This window comes from Lepidochelys olivacea, assembly GCF_965140295.1.
Source record: "Lepidochelys olivacea isolate rLepOli2 genome assembly, chromosome: 5".
Lineage (NCBI taxonomy): Eukaryota > Metazoa > Chordata > Testudines > Cheloniidae > Lepidochelys > Lepidochelys olivacea.
This window is the reverse complement of record NC_140415.1, coordinates 87,654,267-87,681,497: the sequence shown is the minus strand read 5'-3', so window position 1 is coordinate 87,681,497 and position 27,231 is coordinate 87,654,267. Positions and strand designations below refer to the sequence as shown.

Below are 27,231 nucleotides of genomic sequence, written 5' to 3'. Positions count from 1 at the left end.
AATAGTATTCAGGTCTCTAATGGAATCAAGTCTCACCACTTTCCCAGTCTTCCAGAAGGAACAAGCCAAAGTATGAAATTCTGTAACCCATGTTAATACATTGTGGCTGTGTCTCATCCTATAGCAGTTAGACCACTGGTACAGGCATGGCTGCCCCATAGCACCCCCTGCTCGCAAACATGGCACTGCAGCTTCTCTGTGCCTTAATTTTGTCCTCCAAACTGCACACAAGTTGGAGTGGGTGATGTGACTTAGCCCTTCCACCAAGTCACTAACCAAAACTCAACCCCTTTCAGGGTAACAAACGTCCACACAAACAAAAGGGTCTTCTCTCCTACCCTTCGGGAATATTTTATGGGACGTTCTGTCATAAGTACATGAAGCTCATTCACTCCCCTGGCAAAATGATAGCTACTAGAAATACTGTCTTCAGACTGAGGCTTGTAAGGAAAATTCTGAGAGAAGCTCAAGGGGAGTCTCAGAAGAACTAAACTGAGGTCTCAGGAAGAAGCAGATTCTGTGACCAGTGTCCGATAACTCTGATATATTTTGGTACCATTGGGTTTGAAAAGATAAAGGTGAAGAATGTTGTGAGGAGGACCTTAATGGAGCTGAGTGAAAAGCTGCCTGATTTCAGTACAATATGTCATCAAGGGTCTTCGGTAATGGGGCCAGGACCAGATCTAGACTATGGTGATCTGCCCATATCAAGAACCTCTTACATTAGGATGACTATGTTTTTCTGGTAGACGTTTTCCTGTTCTGCATTAGAATTTTCTGTAAGAACAGTTCTCTGTCCATAGTACAGAACTAGCTATAAGGGCTTGCAGATCTCAAACCCAGGCCAACATGTCTCCAAGCCATGCTGAGACCATGACTGCCACCCAGCAGCTCACCTGAACCAGTGGAGTAGAGGGCTAGCCAAGTTCGAGATCACAAAAGGCCCTGCTCACCAAACTCCTGATTGGGAGAGACATCCAGCCCCACTAACTGGCTGGGAATACTACTTAAACCAGAAAGAGGCAGAGGAAGTTGTCTAAGAAACTAAGTGAATTTCTGGCTAGCTGCAACTACTGACCCTGCCTACTTGCTAGGCTCCTGAACCCTGCCTTCCTGTCTGTTCCTGATTCCTGCCTTCCTTATCCCAGATGACCGTCTATTCCTTCTTTTTGCTTTCCTGCTTCACTCCAGATCCCTGCTCCTATTCCCTATACAGACGACTCTGGTTTCAACCCCTGGTCTGGCACTTGACACTGTCTCCATCTCTGACCTTTGGTGTGGCACCTGAATCTGACTGTGGCTCTGGTTCCAGGCTTCTGACTCCTGACATTAGGTATGACCACCCATGCCCTGGTCCCTACACCAGCCAATTTGAGGCCCACCATCACGTGCAATGACTTTGGGTCTGAATGGAGTATCTGGCCATGGTGTTGCGAAATCAGGTCCAAGCAGCCTTGGAGCTGGATCAAAAGCTGGATGGACATCTGTCTACTGTCTGTTAGCCAGAACTTGCTCTGTCTCTTGATTTTGGAGCACACCCTGGAGTTCAAGGGAATCAGTGTCAAAGCATACAAGGGGTCTTGGGACCACTGTGCAAGGTAGGTGTCTGGTAACGACCCCAGACTCTCATCCTCTATGGAACAAGAGTTCTGTCTTTTGGTGTTGCCATCAGTGGCAAACAGACCTATCACTGCAGTCCCCATCACTGGAATATAGACTGTGTGATGGATCTCCACAGTGACAACTCATGAGTGGTGGCAGGGCAGATTTTCTGCTCAGAAAGTCTGCCAGGTGATTGTTGACATTCAGGAGCTATCAGGGTTATCCCATATTGCTAGCATGGTGTCCAGAGCTTGGCAGCTTCCATGAAGAGATATGAGCTTGTACCACCTGGATCATTTATGTAGAGCATCATGGAGATATTGCCCAACAACATCTGCACTGTGGAGTTTTGAAGAGCAAGTATGAAGACAATGTAGGCTAGTTTGATGGTTGTGAGCTCCAGGACATGGATGTGATGCCCCATGTCTTCTGCAGATCAAGTGCCTTGCATTTGTAGATGGTCCAGGTGGCCTCCCCAATCTGTACCTGCTGCATTTATGATTAAAGTCTTTGTCAGGGAGGGGACAAAGAATAGTACCCTGCAAACATTTCTGGGTGCCTTCCATCAACTCAGTTCTGTGACAATGTGAGGTGGGGCTGTCTGGTCTTTTACTAAATCAGTTAGGCTTTGCAATTCTGAGTACAGTAAACCTAAATATCTTTAAAAATTTAGGCCCTTGTCCTTAGGAGTTCTCTTAGTGGACTTCAATTTTTCTTGCACTGCCGAGATGACCAAGGACCCTAGATTTGAATGGGAATAAAAGTGCTTAAAACTTTTGGGAGCACCTGATACTTTTTCTTCAAACACTTGGAAGAGTGGCTGGGATCTGCCATAGCCATTTGAATGTTTCCAGGATCCCTTCATTAATGAGAAGGATTCTGATAGAGAATGTTATGCTCAGAATGTTATAAAGTGTATGAGGCTTTTCTTGTAGGAACACAGTCTCAGTGTCCAGGGTCTTCACAATTTGGGATAGGAGGTCCTGGAAGACCTTAAGGTCATCATGCTTAAGAATCCACTGAGAAGCATGAACTCTTCCTTTTCCTAGAAATTCAGGAAGGTGACTTGCTTATCAACATGTGGATGGACAGTTGCCAGTAAGGCCAATGTGGCCACAGTGACATGCCATATGTATCCTGGTTGAAATTGCTAGGCCAGTGCCATTTGGAGTGGCCTTCTGAAAAAGAGGATCCCCAATACCTTCCTTTAAGTTGCTCTCTGATGGCAAGGGAAAGAAATCGCTGCTCAATAGCTGCAGGAAGGAATATGTTGGCAGTGGTGAGCAGGAGTGTATCGTCTGTTCAAAAAGCAGTGCCATAGAGTGGTACGGAGCCAGTACTGGGTCCAGTGCCTGTTGCCTCTGTGGTACTAGGAATGACTTCAGAGGAGATATGGATGTCTTTACTGTATATTTCAGGTCCTTGGTCAGCTCCATTATGGGCTTCAGTACCAGGATCAGTGCTGGGTCACTTGTTCTGCCTGATTGCTTAGGGGCTTTGTCTTGTGTCCTCTCTCTCAGACCCCCTATCACTCTTGGAACTATGTTTAAGCTCAGTCTGACTCAGTTGACATTCCATTTATGAGCAAGCATATATCGTGATTTCCTGCCTGGTCATTGGTGTGGATGCAGCAGTACAGGAGCTGTAGTCATCAGTGCTGCGGCATTCACGATGTTGAAATGGTCAGCATCAGTATGGTCAATGCTGATTCTGCCAGCATTTTCCTTGCTTTCTTTATGCTGCCCCTATCATGGATCATCATTCCCCCCCACCACCCTGCTTTTAAATAAGCAGCATTCTTTAGGTGAAAGTGTGAAGATAAGGTTTCTTCACCAAACAGATTAAGAATTGGTTTAGGGTCTCTGAAGACAACGGCAGGTCAGACACTGACTGGGTCCCATTTTTCTGCATGGGTGGCAAGAGAGAATAGAGGGATGTCTGTGGTTCTCCTGCCATTTACAGGAGCATAAGGGGACACAGGGAACATGCATGACCCTGAGGTACATGGCTATTCAAAAATAATTCCAATCTCACGTACATGAGGCACATCCACACTTACAGTGGGATCCACACTGACATTTACTCGAAGAACTAAAGGTTCCAACCCCACTGATGACACGTGGGTGTCAATATGAGGCCACATGATGGCATTACTCCCTCCTTCAGCCCGCAATCCCAATTCATCCCCAGATAGGTCCATCCTGTGCACTGAATGAGACAGAGGTCCAATGGAAAGAATAGTTTGTGGTCATGTAATTAAAGACTTATCACAATGCACATGTACTGGTGATAGTGGAGGTGGTATGTGTGTGTGTGCGCGTGCAGGGGGTAATTAAAGCTGCATAGGTAATGTAAGGCTGAGGACAGAGATCCCTCTTTAAGAAACTGAAATACCAAGATTCCTTTTAATATATTTCCAGATTCTCTTCCACGAGTGATGACTTAATTTAAAAATGTTTACGTACTACTAGTCACTCCATCCTGGGAAAGTTTAAATGGTGAAAATGTTTCAATATCTTTGCAAAAACCTTTTCCAGTCTTTTATAAAAAAAAAAAATTGAGTCAAAGCCATCTCTAGTTCTCCAGTGGCTGAAACAATCATTTTAGGAAGCACAGTAAATAGTGCATTGAGTTGTGAAATATATGGCTTTAATGGGCCATTTCATTCCTGGGTTCTTCCTGAGTTGTTGTTACAAGACTATTCTTTTAAGCCTACCAATTTCAAAATCAAGTTTATATCAAACTCAAGCAGCTGGCTATGTGAAATGGCATAGAAACTAGTCATATGAGCATAAATAGAAAATGCTTCTCAGAGCTGGTGAAATTGCTCCTACACAATGGATTTTTAAACGATTATTACTGATATTATTTAAGAAACAAGACAGAATATACTAATAGCCCAGGCTGATCTTTCTGTTTATATAGGGAGATTGTCATTTTGAAAGAGGATTTCAAAAAGAATAATGTTAGAATTCTGGAGGGCAAGTTTATACACTACTATCTTATAAAAAACAAAGACCTTGAACTACCCCTATTTAAAATACAACTGGGTCAATTCATCCCTGGTGTAACTGCAGAAAAACCAATGGCATGAATCCAGCCTCCGTGTGTTTTAGTTCACATGGGAGAGGCATATTTATGTGGAGCTGAAAGTTCTTCATTCTGATCTCTTTGCTAAATGTGTGCAGTTTACTAAAACTGTATCTTACATGTACATGGCCACGGATTTGTTACACTTTGTAAGCATAAGATGAAGAGGCAGCCAGAATACTTAGATTCTAATAATTCAGTGTAGTTATCCTATAAGAGTTGCAATTTGAAGAAGTGAAGCCATGTTCAATAGCCATCAAGGTTTAATGAGATGGAAGATTTATTCCTGTATCACTGTTTTCTTCAACAACAATTACTCTTCTAAACCAATAGGAAGACTGGACTCTTCTGCCAACCAGTGGCCACTTTAAAACAAGAGAGTAGTACTACTTTTAGATTTAATATGTTTTAAGCTATAGCTCTTTATGAAATTTTTGATGGAATCTCACATTTCAAGGGAGGAAAGACCCATATCAGTACAGAACAAAGTCTTACCTTTTTTTGTTTTTTATTATTTTATAGAGACCAAATCTCCTGTTTTAGTTCTTAGTAGGACTCTGGAGAGTTAATTAAATATCAAAGTAAGATCAAAGATGAGTTTCCTATATTTATTGGCCAAACCCAAAGTGCTATTCTGCAACTAACAAGGAAAGATTATCATTTGTGAGAAGACATTGATGCAAAGGCCTTAAGACAATATTTTAACGAAGAATTTAGCAAAAACAACAGGACATATATTGCCCAAGAACATTATGAGTAACAAAGCCAAAATGTGTATTTGAACTCTTAATGGCTCATTAACCAATGCACACCCTAGAGCTATCATATTGCTTTTGAATGTAAAATATTGTACTGACATTTAAAGGTGTGTAAGTGCTTCACTGAATATCCTATGAAAAATAGTTTGTGGTAAAAGGTGAGAAGAAAAACACAAATAACTATTTCCTACTGGTAAGTGATAAATTTCTCCAATATTTTCTTCACTCTCAGCCTTCTGAACTTCAGCCGTGTTTTTTGCATTTGTTTTATTCAAAAACACCTATCCACTGAAGCTGTTCCTGTCACTAAGGAGTATCGAATTGGTTTTCTGGCCTTTTTAAGGAAATTTATATTGAACCTAAGGAGATCTTTTTAAGGCCCTCTCAGTGTCTTTACAATCTCCCTTAACCTCTAATTATTCTGCTGCAGCAGAGTATTCACCAGCCTGACAACAGTGACCTTAAAACAACCACAAATACATAAATATTTAAATAGTAATAGTAAAGCTGCCTCAGCATAGTTTTAGAGGCAGTAACATAAAGGAGACATGCCAGCTGTACCCAAAACAAGTCACCCCATAGAAAGATGCATGGTGCTTGTTCTGCCACTGTCCCTTGAGTATCCTATCAGAAGAGCGACACTTTACATAGTTGTGAGTGCACTATCAGAGCTCCACAAGAGAGAGAGACTGCCCAAGGATGTGCATCAAAATGCCAATTTAGTATTTCCCATCTCCATCCAGCATTGCTCACTTTTGAGATTGTGCTGGGCAGCTGCAACACCCCTCACCACAGCAAGAGTCTGCAAGCACTGCATGCCATCACAGTTTTATCTATTAGGAGACCAGTTTTACATCAGCAGGACACAGCATAACCCCCACGCTGAATTGAGCCAGAATGCATTAGTTTTTGATATGGCAATTATCACAAATCTGAATTATCAATAGAGATCTGCTAATCTGACCCTTGACGATCTTCACACTTTATAATCTTTTTTTAAAAAGGGGGGGGAGGGGAGGAGGGGACAAAACCATGTCCCTCTCCCCCACTAGGGTGGCCAGCTTTCTAATATCTGAAAACCAGACCCCTGCTCCGCCTCTCCCCGCTCCCACCATCACTTGCTGATCTCCCACCTCAACTCCAGTGTGAGCAGCCCCAAGTGACTTGCAAACCCCAGCTCCAGCAGACCACCTTAGGGTGCAAGTCAGAAGTGCGCTGCAGCCACATAGGAGCAGCCAGGCAGCCCACTGCCAAGCTAGGACACAGCCCTCCTGCACGGCACGCTGCGCCTCCCTCTGCATTGCTTGCATGGCAGCCCCCTTCCCCACCTGCTTCAGCCATCCACACCCCACAGGTGCCTGAGAGCACGGCCAGGAGAAGTGCTGATTGGTGGGGCGGTTCATGTTTCTTCCCGCCCTGGGAATGTTCCATGCCCACTGGGAACTGCTTACCCTGCTCACCATGGGTCCCTGCACTCTGCCACAGCCCTATAAACTGTGCTTCTCAAAGTGGGCGCCCACTTCAGAGCTGGGCGACAGGCTGCGAATATGCCTTCACCCCTGGTAACTGGACTTCTAGTGTCCAGTCAGTACATCTGACCAGACATTTCCAGGTTCCCTCTTCAACCGGACTTTCCGGTTGAAAACCAGACACCTGGCAACCCTGCTCCCCACATCTCAGCCAAGATTTAATATCAAAAGCTGTTGTGAGTTGGTCTATTACTAAGACTTCCTTAATTATACAAAATACACCAGAGAATGTTTAAACAAATAATTAAATAAATAATTAAAACTGAATTATAACTGAAAATAATTGAACAAAGTACCTTTTTGTATATTTGATAATGTACTTTTCTTGTATTATTGTATTGATTCACTTAAGTGCTCATTTGCAAAATTTAGACATTTGCAATGGGTCTCCCTGCCATGACTGAAATTAATGAGATTCTGCTCTAATAAAAAAGTTTACAACGGTCTTATTTCACTTTTTTTTTTTCCAGTTTTCAATATCATTTGTAGTCTTTAAAAATCAACTAGCACAAGAGAGTTGTTCTTTAAGGTGCCAAACCAAAGCCTATTGAAGTAAATGGGAATCCTTTTCATTGACCACAACAGGTTCTGGATTGTATCCTAGCCACTAGTTCCAATGTTGTCACTTTCTGTTCTTGCAATAAGCAACACTTTGGACTCCAATTGTGTGTGCATGTGCACATACGCTTGAATATCGGATATAGATCTCAATCTAGTCAATGGGACTACGTTGTGTTTAAAGTTATGCATGTGTTTAAGTGTTTTGCTGAAAAATGCCACTGATGCCACTCAGATTAGTTCTACTTCTCTTCAAGACATCACCACCCACCAACATGTCAATCTATTTGTCTATGAAAAATCTTAACTGACATTTCACTTGCTCACCTCCCAATACTTTTGATATTACTAGTTCTACTTAGACCTTGTCTACACTGAAGATTTGCCTTAATTTCAGCCATCAGGACCAGCCACTATAGTAGCTGCACGAGTGCAAGCCTATGTTATAGACAAGGTAAACTACTATAAACTGCAATTCACATTGGGGCAGTTTACCCTGGTTCCAATCAAAAGTGAGCTCTAATTCACGCAAACAGCAGCTTTGTTTTCTACACTAGAAGTTTATAACAGTGAAACTGCACCAGTGGCTAGTCACTGATAGCTGTAAATGGGGCTAATCTACAATGTATATCAGTGGCTCTCACCCTTTCCAGACTACTGTACCTCTTTCAGGAGTCTGATTTGTCTTGCGTACCCACAAGTTTCACCTAACTTAAAATCGACTTGCTTACAAAATAAGACATAAAAGTAAAGTGTCACAGTGCACTATTACTGAAAAATTGCTTGCTTTATCATTTTACCATATAATTATGAAATAAAACAACTGGAATATCAATACTGTATTTACATTTCAGTGTACAGTACATAGAGCAGTATAATCAAGTCGTACATATGAAATTTTAGTTTGTACTCACTTCACTAGTGCTTTTTATGTAGCCTGTTATAAAACTAGGCAAATGTCTAGATGAGTTCATGTACTCACTGGAAGATCTCTGCGTAACCCCAAGGGTGTGCATACCCTTGGTTGAGAACCACTGATGGACACAAGGCCTTAAGTGCACTTCCTTCTGTTGCTCTGTATAACACCACCAATCATCCACTTTCTCTACCCTACACTTTCCACTCACTGCATTCACTACAATCTGTCTGGAAGTCAATTAAACTCCCTTCTTAGCCAACTCTGAAGTACTAGTGTTCCTAAAGAATCAAGGATGGCTTTACTGCAAATCCCACTGTTCACGGCAGTTCTGAAGGGAAATGCAGCTGGGGGTTCCTGTCTTAAAGTGTCACAGCATGCAATTGTAAATTTTATAATAGTTATATGTTACAATAAATACTTTGTATAAAATATTTTTTAAAATCATACTTTGTCCCCTTATGCTTCCTTTTCTATCCCTTTCATCTTATTTTGCTCCACATTTCTGTTTCTTCTTTGGTATTCTTCATAATCTAATACTAATTGCTCTCTTCCTCCCTCACCCCATCCATAACACCTTGCAAAGAATCTAAACCTGAAACTGGATTCTTAACTGAGAACTGTTTGTCCTAAACATAAATTAATGATTTCAGGGCTTTTTTGTTTCCCTCTCTCTCTCAGAAATGACATTTGAGTGGTGGACAGAGACCTTTGTTCTTTAAATTGTCTAGAGACCAATTAAATGTGTCCCAAACTGCTGAGTGATGTGGCTTGCACTAGCTGGAAGTCACATTTCAACACCCCCCCCAACTCATTATCAGTCGACCTGAACTAGGTTACAACTAGGAGTTTTCCCCCTGGAAAGTAATTTAAGAAATCTAATGAAGTGTGATGTATATGCAGCAATTTATAAAATTTAATTCTGTGTAATTATATGTACACTATATAAATTAATAATGGTGACTGGTACACAAGGGAATTGTAGAGTGTTTTATTTCTAATCTGTCATATAGCACCAGGACAGGACACAGTCCATTTCAAGAGGATGTAAACATTCAATTTACATTATTCATACTTCAAACGGTGGTTGACTGGGACACAGTGAGCCTACTACTTTTATGGAGGGTAAAATATTCAAAAATGCCCACATTACTTAATCGCTTAAATCCCATTTTCGAGCCGTGATTTAGGGACAGATTTACAAAGATGTTTAGGTGCCTAAAGATGCAGATAGTCACTCAGGTTACGTCAACACTACAGCCTATGTCGGCAAAATTATGTTGATCAGGGATGTGAATATACCACTCCCCTGAATGACATAAGTTATACCAACATAAGCGTGCGCGTGCACAGTGCTGTCAGCAGAAGAGCTTCTCCCACTGACATAGCTTATGCCACGCATGGAGGTGGATTTTTTTATGCCAACAGATGAGCTGCTGCAGTGCAGCTGTACCTGTACAGCTGCAGTGCTGTTCATATAGACATACCCTTGAGTGAGATTTTCTAACTGCCTAACACTTAACTCCCATTGATTTCAATGGTATGTTAAAATTTACCTGTTTGTTTCCAGGCCGTCAATTAGAGGGTTCAGGATATGACTGTTTTGGTTTGTGGTTTGATTGTAGAATTTTCGTTAAAATGGTGTGCTTTAATGGTTTAATCACTGTCATAAATATAAAGGGAAGGGGAAACCCCTTTAAAATCCCTCCTGGCCAGAGGAAAAATCCTCTCACCTGTAAAGGGTTAAAAAGCTAAAGGTAACCTCGCTGGCACCTGACCAAAATGACCAATGAGGAGACAAGATACTTTCAAAAGCTGGGAGGAGGGAGAGAAACAAAGGGTCTGTGGCTGTCGGTATGCTGCTTTTGCCGGGGATAGAACAGGAATGGAGTCTTAGAACTTTAGTAAGTAATCTAGCTAGGTATGTGTTAGATTATGATCTCTTTAAATGGCTGAGAAAATAGTTGTGCTGAATAGAATGACTATTCCTGTCTGTGTGTCTTTTTTGTAACTTAAGGTTTTGCCTAGAGGGATTCTCTATGTTTTGAATCTAATTACCCTGTAAGGTATCTACCATCCTGATTTTACAGAGGTGATTTCTTTACTTCTATTAAAAGTCTTCTTGTAAGAAAACTGAATGCTTTTTCATTGTTCTCAGATCCAAGGGTTTGGGTCTGTGGTCACCTATGCAAATTGGTGAGGATTTTTACCAAACCTTCCCCAGGAAGTGGGGTGCAAGGGTTGGGAGGATTTTGGGGGGAAAGACGTATCCAAACTACGTTTCCCAGTAAACCCAGTTAGTTTGGTGGTGGCATTGGCGATCCAGGGACAAAGGATAAAATTAATTTGTACCTTGGGGAAGTTTTAAGCTAAGCTGGTGAAAGTAAGCTTAGGAGGTTTTCATGCAGGTCCCCAGATCTGTACCCTAGAGTTCAGAGTGGGGGAGGAACCTTGACAATCACACTTTCAGTAGTAACTCTCTCTAACCAAAGTTTATCATTTGAGAATGTCCCTAGATTTCTTATTATTAAAATACAAATATTTATCCCCAGTTACTACTGTAAACACGCCACCACATGAGATAGGTAAAATCTTCTCAAAATGTCAACAAGATTCTTTTCTGAGCCCAGATAAAAGGACACAGCTTGCAGGCCCAAAACAGTTCATGAATTACAAGCTCTTGCCTTACCCCTCTCAAAATGTGTAAATACGCCTCCCCTCAGATGCTATGTACAAATAAAAGGGGCTTCTCCCTGAACTCTTTAATGACAGAAAACTCCTTCTTGCAGTCAGATTCTTATCAGAACCTTCTGAAGATTTCTGATAACTAATTAAAGTATTGTACAGTGACACAGACTTTACTGAGGGAAAAAAGTGTATTCTTAGCTTTAAAATGTCTGAAAGGGTAAATAGCAATATGTAGAGATAAAGGCAGCAGGAGTGGGTCAAAACTGCATTTCATTGTACTATGTTAGAGTACAGATTAAGTAATAGCATAAACAAATTTCATTCATATTTGAAAATGTATTTTGATCTGATCTTATTATGGTCCTTTTGTGTTCATTTGTATGGACATTTGAGTAATCTACCTTTACTGATAGAAACCCTCCTACAGACCCCACGTGCTCCCAGCTCTCTTCTTCTCAGTCTGTAGGTGGAGAAACAGCCCCAAAGGATTTACAAGGTAATAAGCCCCACTAGAAAGATGTAGAAATGTGGATGAATGAATTAATCCTACCAGCTGCTGTAACAGGCCGATGCTGCTACCTTTGAGGCAATCTCCCTGGTCCCTGTTCATAAGGAACCTCCTCCACTCACTTTCTACAGTGAGCTGAAGTGCCCACCTTAAACTCATCATCTGCCTTTCACCGAATTTGCAGGTTGGAGGAGTCTTGCCCTTTACAACGGCTATGAAGTTGGCACAAGCAGGTAATAAACTAGCTCTCTATATAGCCCTGACTCTCCTCTGCACTGTCATGTATCCTCCTTTACTAACCTCACAAATAAAATTCTAAACTAATCCGTTCCAGCTGAAACACATTTTAGGTTACTCAATGGATTTTGGCTGTGGAGTTGAAAATTATGTTTCAGGAACAGTTGTAGGAACAAAACTTTGTTTCCAGAAATAATTATGAAAAGCATATAAAAAGGGTGCAAATAAGAGGACCTTAAATTAAGTTTCAATTCACATTTATGAATGATTTTTTCCATTATTTGCACATTTGCAAAACTCCCATTGACTTCAACTGAGTCAAGATTGCATATCAGGTCTCTAGTAGTTGCTTTCATGTCATCCTAAGCATACTTAAAATATTTGGCATATAGACACTGAAGCTATATTATGAAACTAAAGCCTGTTTGAGGTTAGTCTCTTGAAAAATCATTGATGATTATTCTAATTTGAAGAACTAATCAGTCCAGTAATGCAGGGGTAGCATTTCCTGTCTTGAAAATAAAAGGTGACAGGAATGTCTCACTCTCAATGCATTAATATGCATCATCCTGAGCCTCTATTTTGTATTAGTCATTGTAGCATTCATTTATTCAACCCAATTCAAACATTAATGATTTATATCACCTCTTTGTCTTTATTTCACCTATTCAAGTCAGGTAAGTCACAGAGGTACAAGCTTTGCTGTTAGCTGGATCAACTTAGATTTGCTGTTAATTTATAAAAGCACCAAGATTTCCATCAGATTGCATCATTTTCATTCTACCTTCATTTTCTTACAGCTTGTATCAATGCAAGAGATCAGTCTTAATGAATTTTATTTGCATGCTAATAAAATTGAAAAAGTAAGCCCATTTTAATTATCTTCTGAGGACTGTCAACCTATTTGTTTATAAAACCAGTGTAATTATTTGTCTTTTGTCACTATTTATTACAAACAAATTTGTTGGATTTGGACTTTTCTTCTAACTGCTTATTGTCTGAAAAGTGATCACATTTGTTTTTACATTTTTGTTTGCACTTTTTAATTGTTTGGTGAATGGGTTTTACTAATATATTTTGGCCTATGAGTTCTTTGTAAACTTGTCATTGCTAGTTTTGATATTCAAACATCACTGTGCAATCTGTGTAATTTGATGCCATCGTCTAGAGTTGGCAGGGCTGGCAGAACCAGGAGAACGATCTTTTTTCTTGGCTGCGTTTTGTCAGGCGATCATCTATCTTGTTGCATTGGTTGACTAAGGCACCCATGCCGGCAGGCATTACACCCATGCCAGTTCATCTGTAATATTTTTCTTTAGGTTGAGCCACAAATAATAATGCTGGGTGGCCTTGTTCCAGTTGGTGTCTATTACCATCAGGAAAGGTAACAATACCCACTTCAATAGCCCATGACCAGAAGAAGAATCCAAGGACAAACAAGGGAAATAGCAGTATCTACCTCTTTGGCCCAACCATCATCAAGGTAACCTGCTTATCAAAAGCAGCATGTAGACTGTAGCATATAGAAAACAAGAAGAGCATCATGGAGAGCAGCCCCAATCTCCATGGTATTAGTCAAATAAGTGTTGATATGAGTTTGATACCAAGCATGCTGGCTACAGTTGGGCTCTCTTACTTCTCTGTCAGCTGCTACCATTTTTTTTCTAGATGCCTAGAGTTTGGCATTAGTCTTTTGTAGTTCCTCTTGATTCGCTGCTGGTACAGCAGCATCTTCTCTCCCCCTGCAGAAGCTGTTCCTGGTCTACAAGCACCTTCTCCCTCTTGCCCAATGTGTGCCCAGCAGAGATCCACACCTTTGGCTTACTCCACCTGCTGAATACATGTTGCAGAAACAAGAACCTCAAATATAGATATTCAGATACACCAGTGACAAGAGGCATAAAAGCAGCTACATAGATAAACCCCTCCACCACCACCTTGCAGCTGTGGATATTACCCTGGACCCTTTTGTCTCAAACTTGTGTTACTACTTGCTGGCCCCACAGTTCTTCCTGATGGTAGCAAGACTCCCAGTCAGCAGCCTTTTTTAGTTCACATCGGCAGGCACCCATATAGCAACAGAATCCCTGTGAATAACTGTTCCTGTGCGGCATAGAGACTATGCCATACAACATGTGGCAAAATGGCCAATGTTGGTATGGTGGATCCCACGTTTTTCCTTGGTGGGGGGGCTAGGACACCACCCCTTGCCCCTGGGGTGCCAAGGGCCCAGCTAGTGGCCTGGGAAGGTGGTAGAGTAGGGAAGCAGGGAAGAGGTCTGGGTTTGCTCCTCACTCTGAGTCCCAACCCTTGTCAAGCCATGTGCGTTTCTTCCCCCTTGCATAAGGTTACCCTCAGTCCTGGATGCTTGGGGCAGGGTCTCCCTTTCTCTGGTCTTTCAGTTCTCAGCAACACACCTCCAAACTCCAGTCCTCTCTCCTTGCTTGCACACACTGTCTGCCTGAAGCAGGGTTTTTTTTACTAGGTTCCTGACAGGGCCTTAATTGACTACAGCTGCTCCAATTAACCTGTAGTAACCTTCCCTAGACTACAGGGAACCATGCCTTAATTAGCCAAGGGCTTATATATCTCCCCTCGACTACTCTCCCACCCCAGGATCAGAGACCTCCTGGACTACAACTGGGGAGTCTGGGTGGATCCCTATGCACTTGGCTGGCGCATGGGGCTCTCCACGCTCGGCACATACTTTGGGAGGTGGAGGAAGCCTTATTCTCAGTCTTTCCTCAAGTGGGTCCTGCAAGAGGGTATCCCCCGCCCGGCCTCACCCCAGGCCATCCGGATCTCTTCATCAGGCCCCTGCCCCGTGAGCCCTCTCGGCCCCCACCCCTTCGTACCCCGAGCCGGCTGCATGCTTTGCAGCTGGTTCACTTCCAAACCGCACCATAGGACCATCTTTACACGCTCGTGCTCCATACTCTTCATTTCCCCAACCTCATGTCCTGCCCTGATACCTTCTACCAGCTGCAGAGGGTGAGGGACCCCAGTGGGCCAGTCTGTATTCCATCTTGGTTCCAGGCCCACCAGGGACATTAGCTGGTGGCTCCTTCATGGAGCCATGAGCACGGGTGTGTACCTGGAGCAGTTCACCTCTCTTACCGCCGCTTCCCATTTTTGCAGTGTGAGGGAGACCCTGGCCCATATCTATCTGCAGTGCGCCAGGTTGCAGCCCCTCTTCCAGCTCCTCCAGAACCTCTGGTTGAGCCCACTTCCTGGCACTCAATATGACCACTCTCCCACTGCTCCCTGGCCCTGCTGTATCACAGATCATTGTCCCCAAGCATTGATTCCTGCCTCAATACTTAGCCAAACTGCAAACACTTCCTGCATGTTCTCAGGCTGGAACATGTACAAAATGCCCCCAGTTAAAGAGACTTTTCAGGTGCTTCAGTTTCCACTCTTCTATCCCATCTAATCTCCCCTAAATGTTGTCCATTCAGAGATGCTGCCTTTTAAAAATCAATGGCTTTCTCATTCTCCTAGTCTCTCTGACTCCCAGCCCCCGCACTCCTAACTCCAAACATTGGCTTGGCAAACATTTCCTGTGTGAATAAACTCATTTGTCTGCAAACACACATATTCATGAATATATACTTATATTTCCTGATTAAATTATCTTCCTTATATGGTCACCTACAAAATATTGTTACAGAAATGTTCATTGAAAAGTACACACAGAAGTTAAAAAAAAGTCAAATCCTGATCTAGAAATTGTGAACCTGTTAGTGGGAAAAAATATTCACTAGTGGCCCAGCCTTAATACTGAATCCTTACAACACTCAAAAAGGAAACATAGATTAAAGCTAATTTATAGAAGGCTAGAGGGCATTTTAAGATTTTTTCCCCTCCATCTCCAGGGGGAGTTGGATCATGCCATGTAAAAGTGGCTAAACAAGTTGTCTGGTCATGAACTACTATATCAACAAAATGTCTGAGCATAATGGATGAATGAGACATTCAGATCTGTATCGTGCTGGGTACTGTGACCCTCAGAGGTAAAGAACGAGTAGGCAGAGAGCTAGCAATCTTCTAATTAGACAACCCACTGCTTTGGATATATGTGTAATAGAAAGATGCCAGAGGTAAAGCTATGATCATTACTAATGCCTGAGCACATTAGGGAGGAGGAAGGCAAAGGCAATTTTAAAAGTAATAATGCATTCTACTATGATGCTGATAGATTTCATAGTTTAAGAGATATAGCTAAATGAATTAACACTCTTGGGAGTGCACCTTATTGAGACAATCCTGCCATCTTCTCACAAAGCAATGCAAAGTAAGGTCCTAAGGTAAGCATCCTTAGGAACACTTCAGAACACAGTTGATCCCTCTTATAATGAAGTCATTTTATTTTAACAACTTTATTCTAAGCAGAGGTTCACACTAATTAAATTTACAATTTACACAATGTTGTAATGAAGCAATTTGGGGCTTTCATTCTACTTCACTATAAATCGTTTCAGAGTGCAACATGAGTTCCAATGTACCATGGAGATCCAAGGATAGAAAGCTCTCTGGAAGTATCAAGTATTATTAACACTTATCTTACATACTTATCAATATATGTAAATTCTTATTAAATAGATAGGGTGAGTTGAATGCATTTGAGTGCTTCTTAATAACCAGAGCTTTTTTTAAGTGTCTGAAATAATGCCGTATTACTAAGGGCTAGATTGTGATTTTAGGTACCGCCCAGGTGTAGCCCTGGAATGCATGGAGACTCAGGCCTGGTCTACACTGGGGGTGGGGGATGAATCAATCTCAGATACACAACTTCAGCTACAAGAATAGTGTAGCTGAAGTCGACGTATCTTAGATCGACTTAGAATCACTTACTTCATGTCCTCACAGTGTGGGATCAATGGCCACCACCGCTCTCCCGTCGACTCCGCTTCCGCCTCTCACGTGATGGAGTTCCAGAGTCGACAGCAGAGCGATCGGGGATCGATTTATCGCATCTACACTAGACGTGATAAATCAATCCTCGATAGATCGATCATGACCTGCCGATCCGGCGGGTAGTGTAGACGTGGCCTCAGAGAGGCACACATCTGGGCCACAGTTTCTTCACTGCTTATTCTTTGCTGCCAGGGGTAGTAATTTAGTACAGCCACAGAGCAGCAGAAAATTCCTATCTCCTACCCCAAACTGGCTCAGCTACTCTGCCTATTGCTTGCCCATCTGCTCCAGGAAGAGAGTAAGCAGGTGAGTAGCCTTGCTTACTCTTATGCACCTGCTACCAAGGTTCAGGTAGATCACAGAGGAGTGTAAGGTGGACTCTTACTCTATCTTTAGACTTGCACATGAGTGTAGTCCAAGTCACAGTCTAGTTTTAATCTTGAGGCAATCTTGTTTAGAGACAATAAAAAATGCTGTTGTTCACTTATATTTTTAGCTTAACTAAGAGTTTGGTCCCTACAAAGTAATTATAAAAAGAAATATTCTTAGCTACTTCTGCCAACGGGCTTTTGTTTACCAATAACTCCACGTTGCATCATTCCACTTTATTGCTACTTAAAATCTTTTTTGAAGGTTTTTGTTCTTCCTCATCAGTAGCACTTTGATGGTAAGATCAAGAACCACCTTGGCACACAGGAAAAAAGAAAAATTGCTTTGAGTGCATTATTGACAAGAATGACTGAGTTCCTGGATACATGCCTAATGAGGTTGATTACTGCAATTTCGTGGTATTTCAAAGTTTGGTTTTCTCTCTTCAATACCCTAAATACTTATGTTTATTTTTTATTTTGGCTTTTGAGTGTAATTAGTCATTACTAATATGCAATTAGTACAACACAATGTCAACAGTGATTTGTCCTTGAATGAATGTCTAACTCATTTTTCTTTCTAGACAAAGAATTCATATCATGTCACAGATATTGTCAAAAAGCTTCAGAATAGTTGTCCTTCACACAAAGTATTTTAATAGATTTTTGTCATTAGCAACAGAAAATATGTTTACAGTAATTACAAAAATTTCTCTTCTCTCAGACAATTTCCTTTTCATGACACAATAGATCATTTAAAATTATACTGTAGTTAGTTAAATAGCAGTTAAAGAAAATATTTTCTGGATCCTCTGTTACAAGTTCTAAATTAAATAAATCTTCCAGCAATAATTCAGCAAAGTTGTTTCTAAAAAAATTTCTAATTTTAACTGCATTTTAAACAAACAATAAGATGTACTGTAAAGTCCATTTGTATGCTTTAATTCCAGAATTTGACCAAACTGATATGGAAAACATATATAAGAATTAGGTATGGAAATTGGGTAGATATAAAGGACACGCTGTCATTACAAGAGGCAAGATTTCAGTACATATTTGCACACCTACATTTGCTTGCATAATTCCTAGTATTTTGCATGCAAATATAGAGGCACAATTGCATGCTCACCTAAACTGCAACTGTCTGCTGTCCTTCACTAAAAAAAAAGGCTCTAAATATCAGTAGTTGCAGTTTGTCATTAGCTTCCAATGTAGGTTAGGTGAATGCATATGGTGTCATTATTAGATGGTCAAAGACATTAAAATTTGAATTTTCATCAAAATTTTGAATTTCCACAAAACAAAATATTTTCATAAATCTTTTCATGATAGTTTTATCCATTTTTCAATGACCTCTTGCAATTACTCATATTCCCAACCAGGTAACATATATTACCAATGGATATCCACTTGCCCCCATATTGGTGCGTATATAGATATATATAGATATAAATCTCTGTTTCTATCATTAACTTCAAGGATTACACTCCATAAGAACATTTCCAACACGTCTGTTTTCATTCCTGGCAGATATAAGGAAGTGCAAATATATTATATATATATTGAAAACAGACGTGTTGGAAATGTTCTTATCAAGCGTAATCCTTGAAGTTAATGATAGAAACAAAGATACTAGAAAACTAATGAAAAAGCCTTTTCTTGGGAAATTTCCAGTCCAATTTCATGAATTCAAGTATCCAAACATTTGGATGCTTAACCAAATAGATTTTCTGAATCAGTTCAGCTTCATCTACTATTAGTATTAAATGAAATTACCAAAACTCCTCCAGTAGTCTGTATGCAGTTATGTCCACACCTCTCCTCAATACTTGTATATGACACAGTGGTCTAAATCGTAGTGATAAAAATCTTATATTTCCTAAAACCTTAAACACATTTTTTAAAGAAATACATGCTTACTCTTTATCATTTCAACATTCTATAAAAGATAATGTTGAAAATACTCACTGACCCTCATTTACTTTTTCTATGTAATCAAATGCTTTGGAAAAAATGAGGAAATAAAGCAGAAATCAACAGAAAATAGACTCACCATCTCTTCGATTAAGCCTTGCAAATCCAGGACTATGACTGCTAGACAGCTCTGATGAACTGCTGAATGAAGACTGAGGCAAGGCAGACACCAGCTGATCATCACAATTATCTGTCAGGAAAAAACATCACGTTCAGGTTAATGCACTGAACACTGCTTACTGAAAATTATAACCAAGAACCAACACTGGAAAAAATATCTGAATTGGCCTTTTGTTTGAGGAAGCACGTTCCAGAATGTTTGTCTCAGGGTCTATTATATGTACCAGATTAGTACTGAGCTGGCACTTTTTATCTCACCTATATTTCATCAGATTACCATGGTGTAATTTCCTAGATTCTCTGACTTCTTATATTTCCCAAGTTCTAACCTAACTTCGAAGACAGACTTGATAAATGGCTCACAGTTCACTAGCTACTATTTACAGGGATAGGTACTGACACCTGCCAGTCCTGCTTTAGCTTGAGCAGCATGAAGCTTTGACCTGAGCACCCACTCTATATTTCTCTAGGTGTTGAATAAAATCATATTACATCCAATTACAATATCCAAAAAAAAAAAAAGTGCTACATTAAGATGGATACCAGAAAGGATGATACCTTGAGCTTGCCAAGTGCATGTGTGTTTGATGTAGAAGCAACATGAAATCACGGTTAGACAATTATTAGAATGTGAGTCTCAACTTCATATAGAAAGAAACCACAGTGTTTCAGATAAGGAGATTAACTGCAGTTCAAAATCAATGGTGCATAAGTAAGCAGATTCTAATCAATATTTTGGATGTTAAATCCCTCTCCAGCTCAATTACTACACAGGACATGTGTTCATTCTCCATTTGTATTGCAAAATATAAATTGAGAATCAATACCTGTTCTAGTTTTAGCTGAAGGAGGACTGACTTAAAACGCACAAAAAGTGTAAGTAAGCCTTTTCCTGACTATGCTTTGCCTGTATTTGTTGGTTAGAAAAAGAGGAGAAATTACGTAAACTATCACTCTTTAAGATGTAGCCTGTATATCTGAAACCCTTACTGGGATCATGAGCATCTTCTAGATGCAAACAGGAAAAGGAGGATCACTGGTAATTCCCACTCCCATCAAGAGATGTGTTCATCCAACTGGCATTAGAACTAGAGGAAGACGGATGAGTCTAAGATAGCTCTCTCACTTAAAAAAAATACTATGTATGAAGGACTAAAGAAATAATTATCTATTTCTAAGGAATAATGGTTTGTATTGCCAATTAGTAGTGGTTCTTTTGTACCAAAGGTACAGTCCTGAGTTTGTTTAAATTTAGAAGATGATGAAAAAACAAAGAGTAATTTTTAAGACATTCTCTTAAGAGGTGCTGACCATATTTGCCAAGGAGATGAATTCACTCAACTCCCATAATCTTCACTAGACACAGTTAGCATACTGCATGTCTGTAGCCAAAATCAGTAACAATACAAGTAAATACTGAGAAAATACAAAGTGTCGCATAGAAACATCTAGTTACAGCACACATGGGGCTACAACCTGCTTGATACTGAAGTCCTTACTTGTGCCAAGCGTTCATTGAATTGAATGAGAATTTTGAAAGCAGGATTGGACTTAGTCATTCATTTGTATTGTTTTTCTGTATGGGATAGACACCCACAATAATATGACATGCAAAATTAAACATCTATATATACTAGGGCTGTCAAGCAATTAAAAAATAATCACATTGTTAAACAACAATACAATAGAATACCATTTTTAAAAATATTTTTGATATTTTCTACATGTTCAAATATATTGATTTCAATTACAACAGAGAATACAAAGTGTACAGTGCTCACTTTATATTTATTTTTGATTACAAGTATTTGCACTGTAAAAACAAAAGAAATAGTATTTTTCAATTCACCTACTACAAGTACTGTAGTACAATCTCTATCATGAAAGTTGAATTTAGAAATGTAGAATTATGAACAAAAAATAACTGCATTCAAAAATAAAACAATGTAAAACTTTAGTGCCTACAAGTCCATTCAGTCCTACTTCAGCCAATCACTCAGACAACCAAGTTTGTTTACATTTGCAGGAGATAATGCTGCCCGCTTCTTGTTTACAATGTTACCTGAAGTGAGAACAGGTGTTTGTATGACATTGTTGTAGGCGGTGTTGTAAGATATTTATGTGCCAGATGTGCTAAAGATTCATATGTCCCTTCATTCTTCAACCACCATTCCAGAGGACATGCATCCATGCTGATTCATAGAGTATCAGGGTTGGAAGGAACCTCAGGAGATCATCTAGTCCAACCCCCTGCTCAAAGCAGGAACAATCCCCAATTTTTGCCCCAGAGCCCTAAATGGCCCCCTCAAGGATTGAACTCACAACCCTGGGTTTAGCAGGCCAATGCTCAAACCACTGAGCTATCCCTCCCCCCTTGATGATGTGTTATGTTCGATAACGATCCAAAGCAGAGCAGACAGATGCATGTTCATTTTCATCATTTGAGTCATATGCCACCAGCAGAAGGCTGATTTTCTATTTTGGTGGTTTGCGTTCTGTAGTTTAAGCATCGGGCTGTTGCTCTTTTAAGACTTCTGAAAGCATGCTCCACACCCTGACCCTCTCAGATTTGGGACAGCACTTCAGATTCTTAAGCCTTGGATCAAGTGCTGTAGCTATTTTTAGAAATCTCACATCAGTACCTACTTTGTGTTTTGTCGAATCTGCTGTGAAAGTGTTCTTAAAATGAACATGTGCTGGGTCATCATCCAAGACTGCTATAACATGAAATATATGGCAGAACATGGATAAAACAGAACAGGAGACAAACAATTCTTCCCCAAGGAGTTCAGTCACAAATTTAATCAACACATTTTTTTATCAAGCATCATCAGCATGGAAGCATGTCTTCTGGAATGGTGGCCAAAGCATGAAGGGGCATACCAACGTTTATATGTAAATATCTTGCAATACCGGCTACAAAAGAGCCATGTGAATGCCTGTTCTCACTTTCTGGTGAATAAGAAGCAGTCAGCAGTATCTCCTGTAGATGTAAACAAACTTGTTTGTCTTAGTGATTGGCTGAACAAGTAGGACTGAGTGGACTTGTAGGGTCTAAAGTTTTACATTGTTTTATTTTTGAGAGCAGGTATGTAACAAAAATATATACATTTGTAAGTTACACTTTCATGATAAAGAGATTGCACTACAGTACTTGTATGAGGTGAATCAAAAAAATACTATTTCTTTTGTTGATCTTTTTTACAGTGCAAATATTTGTAATAAAATAATATAAAGTGAGCACTGTACATTTTGTCTTCTCGGTTGTAATAGAAATCAATAGATTTGAAAATAAGAAAAACATCCAAAATATTTAATACATTTCAATTAGCATTCTATTGTGTAACAGTGTGATTAATGGTGACTAATTTTTTTATCACGATTACTTTTTTTGAGTTAATCACATAAGTTAACTGTGATTAATCAACAGCCCTAATATTTTTATATATACGTACACACACACACACACACACACATGTATGAGGGCTAAAAAATTGTTTTCACTGTCATGTACATTTCTTGATCAAAATTTTTCATCAAATAGTAAATTCACCAAAACTGCAGTTTTGGTGCAACTGAAACTATTTGCAAATTCAGATCAAATTCAGCAAATAGTTTTTCCTGAAAAAACAATAAGATTTTTCCCCCCTAAAAAAAAATTATATCGTGTGTGCAGTGTAATTCCCTCAAGGTAGCTCCAGAGCCGGTTCAGGTTTTAGAGAGAGAGAAAATGTAAATGAAGGGAACCTCTGCTCACTGCTGAAGGTGAATTAGGCAATCATAGCTGTGATGAGGTGACAGGGTAAACACATCATCATAGTGTTGATATTTAAACAGGAATTCCTGGAGCCATTGAGGAGGTCATGAGGGTTGCCAGGTTGCCTTTGGATCCTCTCTTCACATCTCTGAATTCTCTGGAAGACCAAGTAAACTGCCAAGGGTTGTGGGTTCCAGGTCAGCTCTCCAGAAACAGGATTGTCAGCAAGATGAAGAGTCAAAGCATACTGTGCCTGACTACCAGCAGATGCATGAGCCAAGGGATGCCAAGGACAACTTGTGAATACGGTGTATGAATTAGCACAAGCTAGAGGACTTCTTGTTGCCCTGGAAGAGTTGTTACCTCCTAGGGGAGCTGAATGGTGGGTGACTGCTCCTGAATGACCCATCTATGGACTTCACTAACTCAAGAGAGTCCTTCTGCTGGGTGGGGGTATTGTGTGCCCAGATGAACTCCAAATGCATGAAATTGCCTGAGGCACTCAAGACCACTAGCACCTCTATACTCATGTCGGGTGTCACAGAATGCCAGAGCTAGAGAGGGAGTTGGAGATGTGTTGGATACTGATCTGTCATTACCTGGATATTAGTAGATAAGTGTTGGAGTGCCCTGAGGCAGAGGGGGAAGGGCGCTAATTCAACCTCTAGTTCGCTGCAGTATTGGCATTGGCCAGATGCCCAATATTAATTCTTCTTCATATTGGAGAAGCGGGGCAGACCTGGTCAACTTTCATGGGTTCAAGCAATGAGGAAGGGACGGGTAATTTGGAGACTAGAGCTGGCAGGAGCTGGGAGTACCATTTTTTAAATGGAAGCCTTTGGTTAGGTAGTTGTCGATCTTGATGCATAGGTCAATTAAAGCATCCAGGCTGAACGGGCATTCCACCCATGCCAGTTATTGTCATTTAGGTTGAGTCAGCAATGATAACACTGGGCAGCTTTGTTCCACTCCGTGTCTATTACCAAGTGTCAGAACTCCACTGCATATTTAGCAAATGGCCAGTGTCCCTGCCACAACACCTGAAGTGGATCATTGAAGCCATAGTCTAACAACATCCTCAAATTGTCTCAGAAGTGGACTGGATTTCTCCTGGAGTGGAGACTCCCAAGCCAGAGCCTCCTCAATAAGCAGGATAATAATCAATCCCACCCTGGCTTGGTCAGTGGGATACGACCCTGGGCATAACAGAAATAGGAGCCAACACTAATAGGAATCCACAAAATTTATCACAATCACTACTTAACTTGTCAGTAAATGGGTACTTGGGCTTGTGGGGAGCAGGGTTTGGAGCTGAAGGTGGCATGCCTTGAGCTTGCAGAACCACATTCTGTGTCTGCAGGGTACCAACCTGGGCCTGCAAGGTCTGCAGGACATCCACCATCTTCAGCAGAGATATTGGCCTTTGTAGGATCCATACTTGCCATATCAGCCTTTTGTTTTTGTTGGGGCTGCTTAAACTGTTACATGATGGGGACATCGACAGTGGTGCCTAGTGGTTGGGGCAGGAGCCAGGCCCAATAGTCAGAGCAGGAATCAATAGCCTGGAATAGAGCCCAGGGTCAGAACTAGAGTCAGAAGCCAGATGCCAGAGCCAAGGGTCAGAGCCAAAGTCAGAGGTCAGGAATTGGAGCCAAGGGTCAGAACTGGGTTACCTGCAGAAAAAACACATTAGCTTCGGACAGGTGAATCAGCTGCCAGTTAAATGTCTGTGTTTGCTGATTACATTATCCATTAGGTGCCCTTCATCTGTAGAAATCACTGAGAATATTCAGCAGTGCTATTTTATTCTATTTAAGAGATCTAATAAGAACTTTACTTTGATATCTGCACAATGAATATATGACATTCCCATCCGTGCTCATTAAGTATATACACCTATATATTGTGCATTGTATTATATTTATTCTCTCTCTCTCTCTCTCTCTATATATATATAATTAGACACACAGAGATAGCTGAATATACATAAGCTATTATTCAAAAATACAATACTGTAAGACAAAAATGATTTGTCTCCTACAATGTATTGACTGCAGAGAAATGAGCCAATTACTCTAAATACATCTATGGGTAATCATACATTTATTGCACAGCAGCTGTGGGGAATTTTTCTAGGAAAGAGGCCTGACACTGCCTTGTTCTCTATAGCTTATCAAACCCAGCAAATATTGAGGTTCCGGGGTTACTATTCATTTTAACCCAAAATATAGTAAGAACTCCTGAATTAAATCCAAAACACAGCTTGCAAGAGTTGATAATGGTCAGGTGATCTGTATTGACTTGTTTATTGCATTTAATAAAAGATACTGCATACAGATCATTTTCATTTGCTAGTTTTAGAACTGAAATACTTATTACATGCATGAAAAATTTGTTTAGTTTCAATGTAGGTTCCATGGCTACTATTCATTACTTCTGTAGGATCTGGTGAAAAAGCTACTTTGTAATGTCTTACAAGAATACTCCTCCACATTGGCTATTGTCTCCTGCACCAGCCTCTTTTTTCCCTTACTCCGGTGGTGAAACAAAAGTCTATGTAAGATTAGGCCTTCTTGCCAGCCACTTCCAGACTGATGCTAATAAAGAATGATGTACCTAGGGAATATATTTTCAGCTAAGCTATAAACTGATCAGTTTTATAACCATATTACTTTACTTTACTGGCGCTACTCTTGATTTACAGGAGTCTAAATGAGAGGTGAGGTAAACCCTAAGTTTAGACCTTGCAAGTAAGAACACAGATATAAGGGGAAAGAGAATAAAGAGTCAAGTAAAATTCTAGGACTGCTTTAATCTATGAATACATCTTGTTGGTAAAAACAAGGTTTAGGGAATGACAATTGTAGTGGACAGGGGTGTTAATGCAGGGCAATAAAGGTGAACAAGGAAGTCAGAGAAGAACCAAATGAGTCAGAGCAGTCATCAACATAAAGTTCAAGGCCCCAGCTGATTGATTATCATAGGTGCTAAGCATATGCAGCTATCATTGACTTAACTGCAGTAGTAAGTGCACAGACTGAAAAATCAAGTCACAAATTTTCAAACAGTTCTCAAACTTGCCCCCAATTTTTCACCTACAATGTTATATACATAATCATGTGCAGCCACAATTAATTCTGACTTAAAATGATAATTAGATGATGAATAAATTACTTTAAGTGGCAAAACACTGTAAATTTCATTGATATGATATTCATTACATGTCCAAAACAAGGATAAATTACACCAATTTTGTATTCAGTGGAGACCCAATTCCGCCTCTGATATAAATAGGCATAACTCCTCCCATTTGGCCTAATTCTGACCTCACATTGCTGTCACATTAGTATAGAAACTCTATTGATTTCAACAACGTTACTCTTGATTCACAGTAATGTGAGATAGGAATCTGACCCGACAGGAGCTATGCCCACTTTGCTTAAACTCACTTGGCCCTGGGAGTGTTGGAGATGGTGATTCATAAGTTAACGGGGGCATAGTGGGACTTGTTTAGTATGCCTATCACTATTCATTTATATTACAGTAGCATTCAGAATCCCCCAGTTAGGATCAGAGTGGGTCCCATGTGTTGGGTTTTGTTCAAACAGATGAACAGCCCGTCCATGCCCAGGAGAGCTCACAATCTAACTGAACACCGGGCATTGGAGTGACACATAGTTTGTACAATATCTGAAACCCAAGTCAGTGAAAGCTACACTATTATCACTATTCTAACCATGGACATCTGTTTTCTGACCAACTTTTCCCTGACCTATACATTATGATAGAATGTATATGTAGCGGGGTGAACACCCGCTCCAGCCCTGAAGGGGTTGGAAAAGCCCTGTAGAGGGCTGCGGCTGGGGCAGGGAGTGAAACCCTCGCTGACTGGGGGAAGTGGTTGCAGCTGAGGGCCACACTCCTATCAGGGCCCAGCTGGCTCTATAAAGGCTTTGAGCCAGAAGTTCCAGGAGATTTTCCCTCTGCCTGAAGAGGGAGAAGGGCTTGGCTGCAAGGTACTGAGCAGGACACCTAGATTAGAGCAGGGCTGGGGAAGGGCCAGAGGAGCTAGGGCTCCAGCCTGGAAAGCCCCAGGCTGCAGGCCTGGGAAGGCCTATTAGGTATGCGGGTTGCAGGGGCAGACACAGGTAAGCAGAGGCAGCAGGTCCAAACCCCCCTCCCCTGTGATGAATGGCTTATGCTGCCATC

At 40.7% G+C, this 27,231-nt stretch overlaps 1 protein-coding gene across 1 annotated transcript in view; it reads right to left on the bottom strand.

Moving 5' to 3' along the window:
* CNTNAP4 (contactin associated protein family member 4) overlaps positions 1 to 27,231 on the bottom strand; it is a 297,285-nt gene that overhangs the window by 232,610 nt on the left and 37,444 nt on the right. The window contains exon 2 of the mRNA XM_084627719.1: positions 19,225 to 19,335. Coding sequence (XP_084483845.1) covers positions 19,225 to 19,335 — 111 coding nt within the window. The remainder of the gene's footprint in view (positions 1 to 19,224; positions 19,336 to 27,231) is intronic.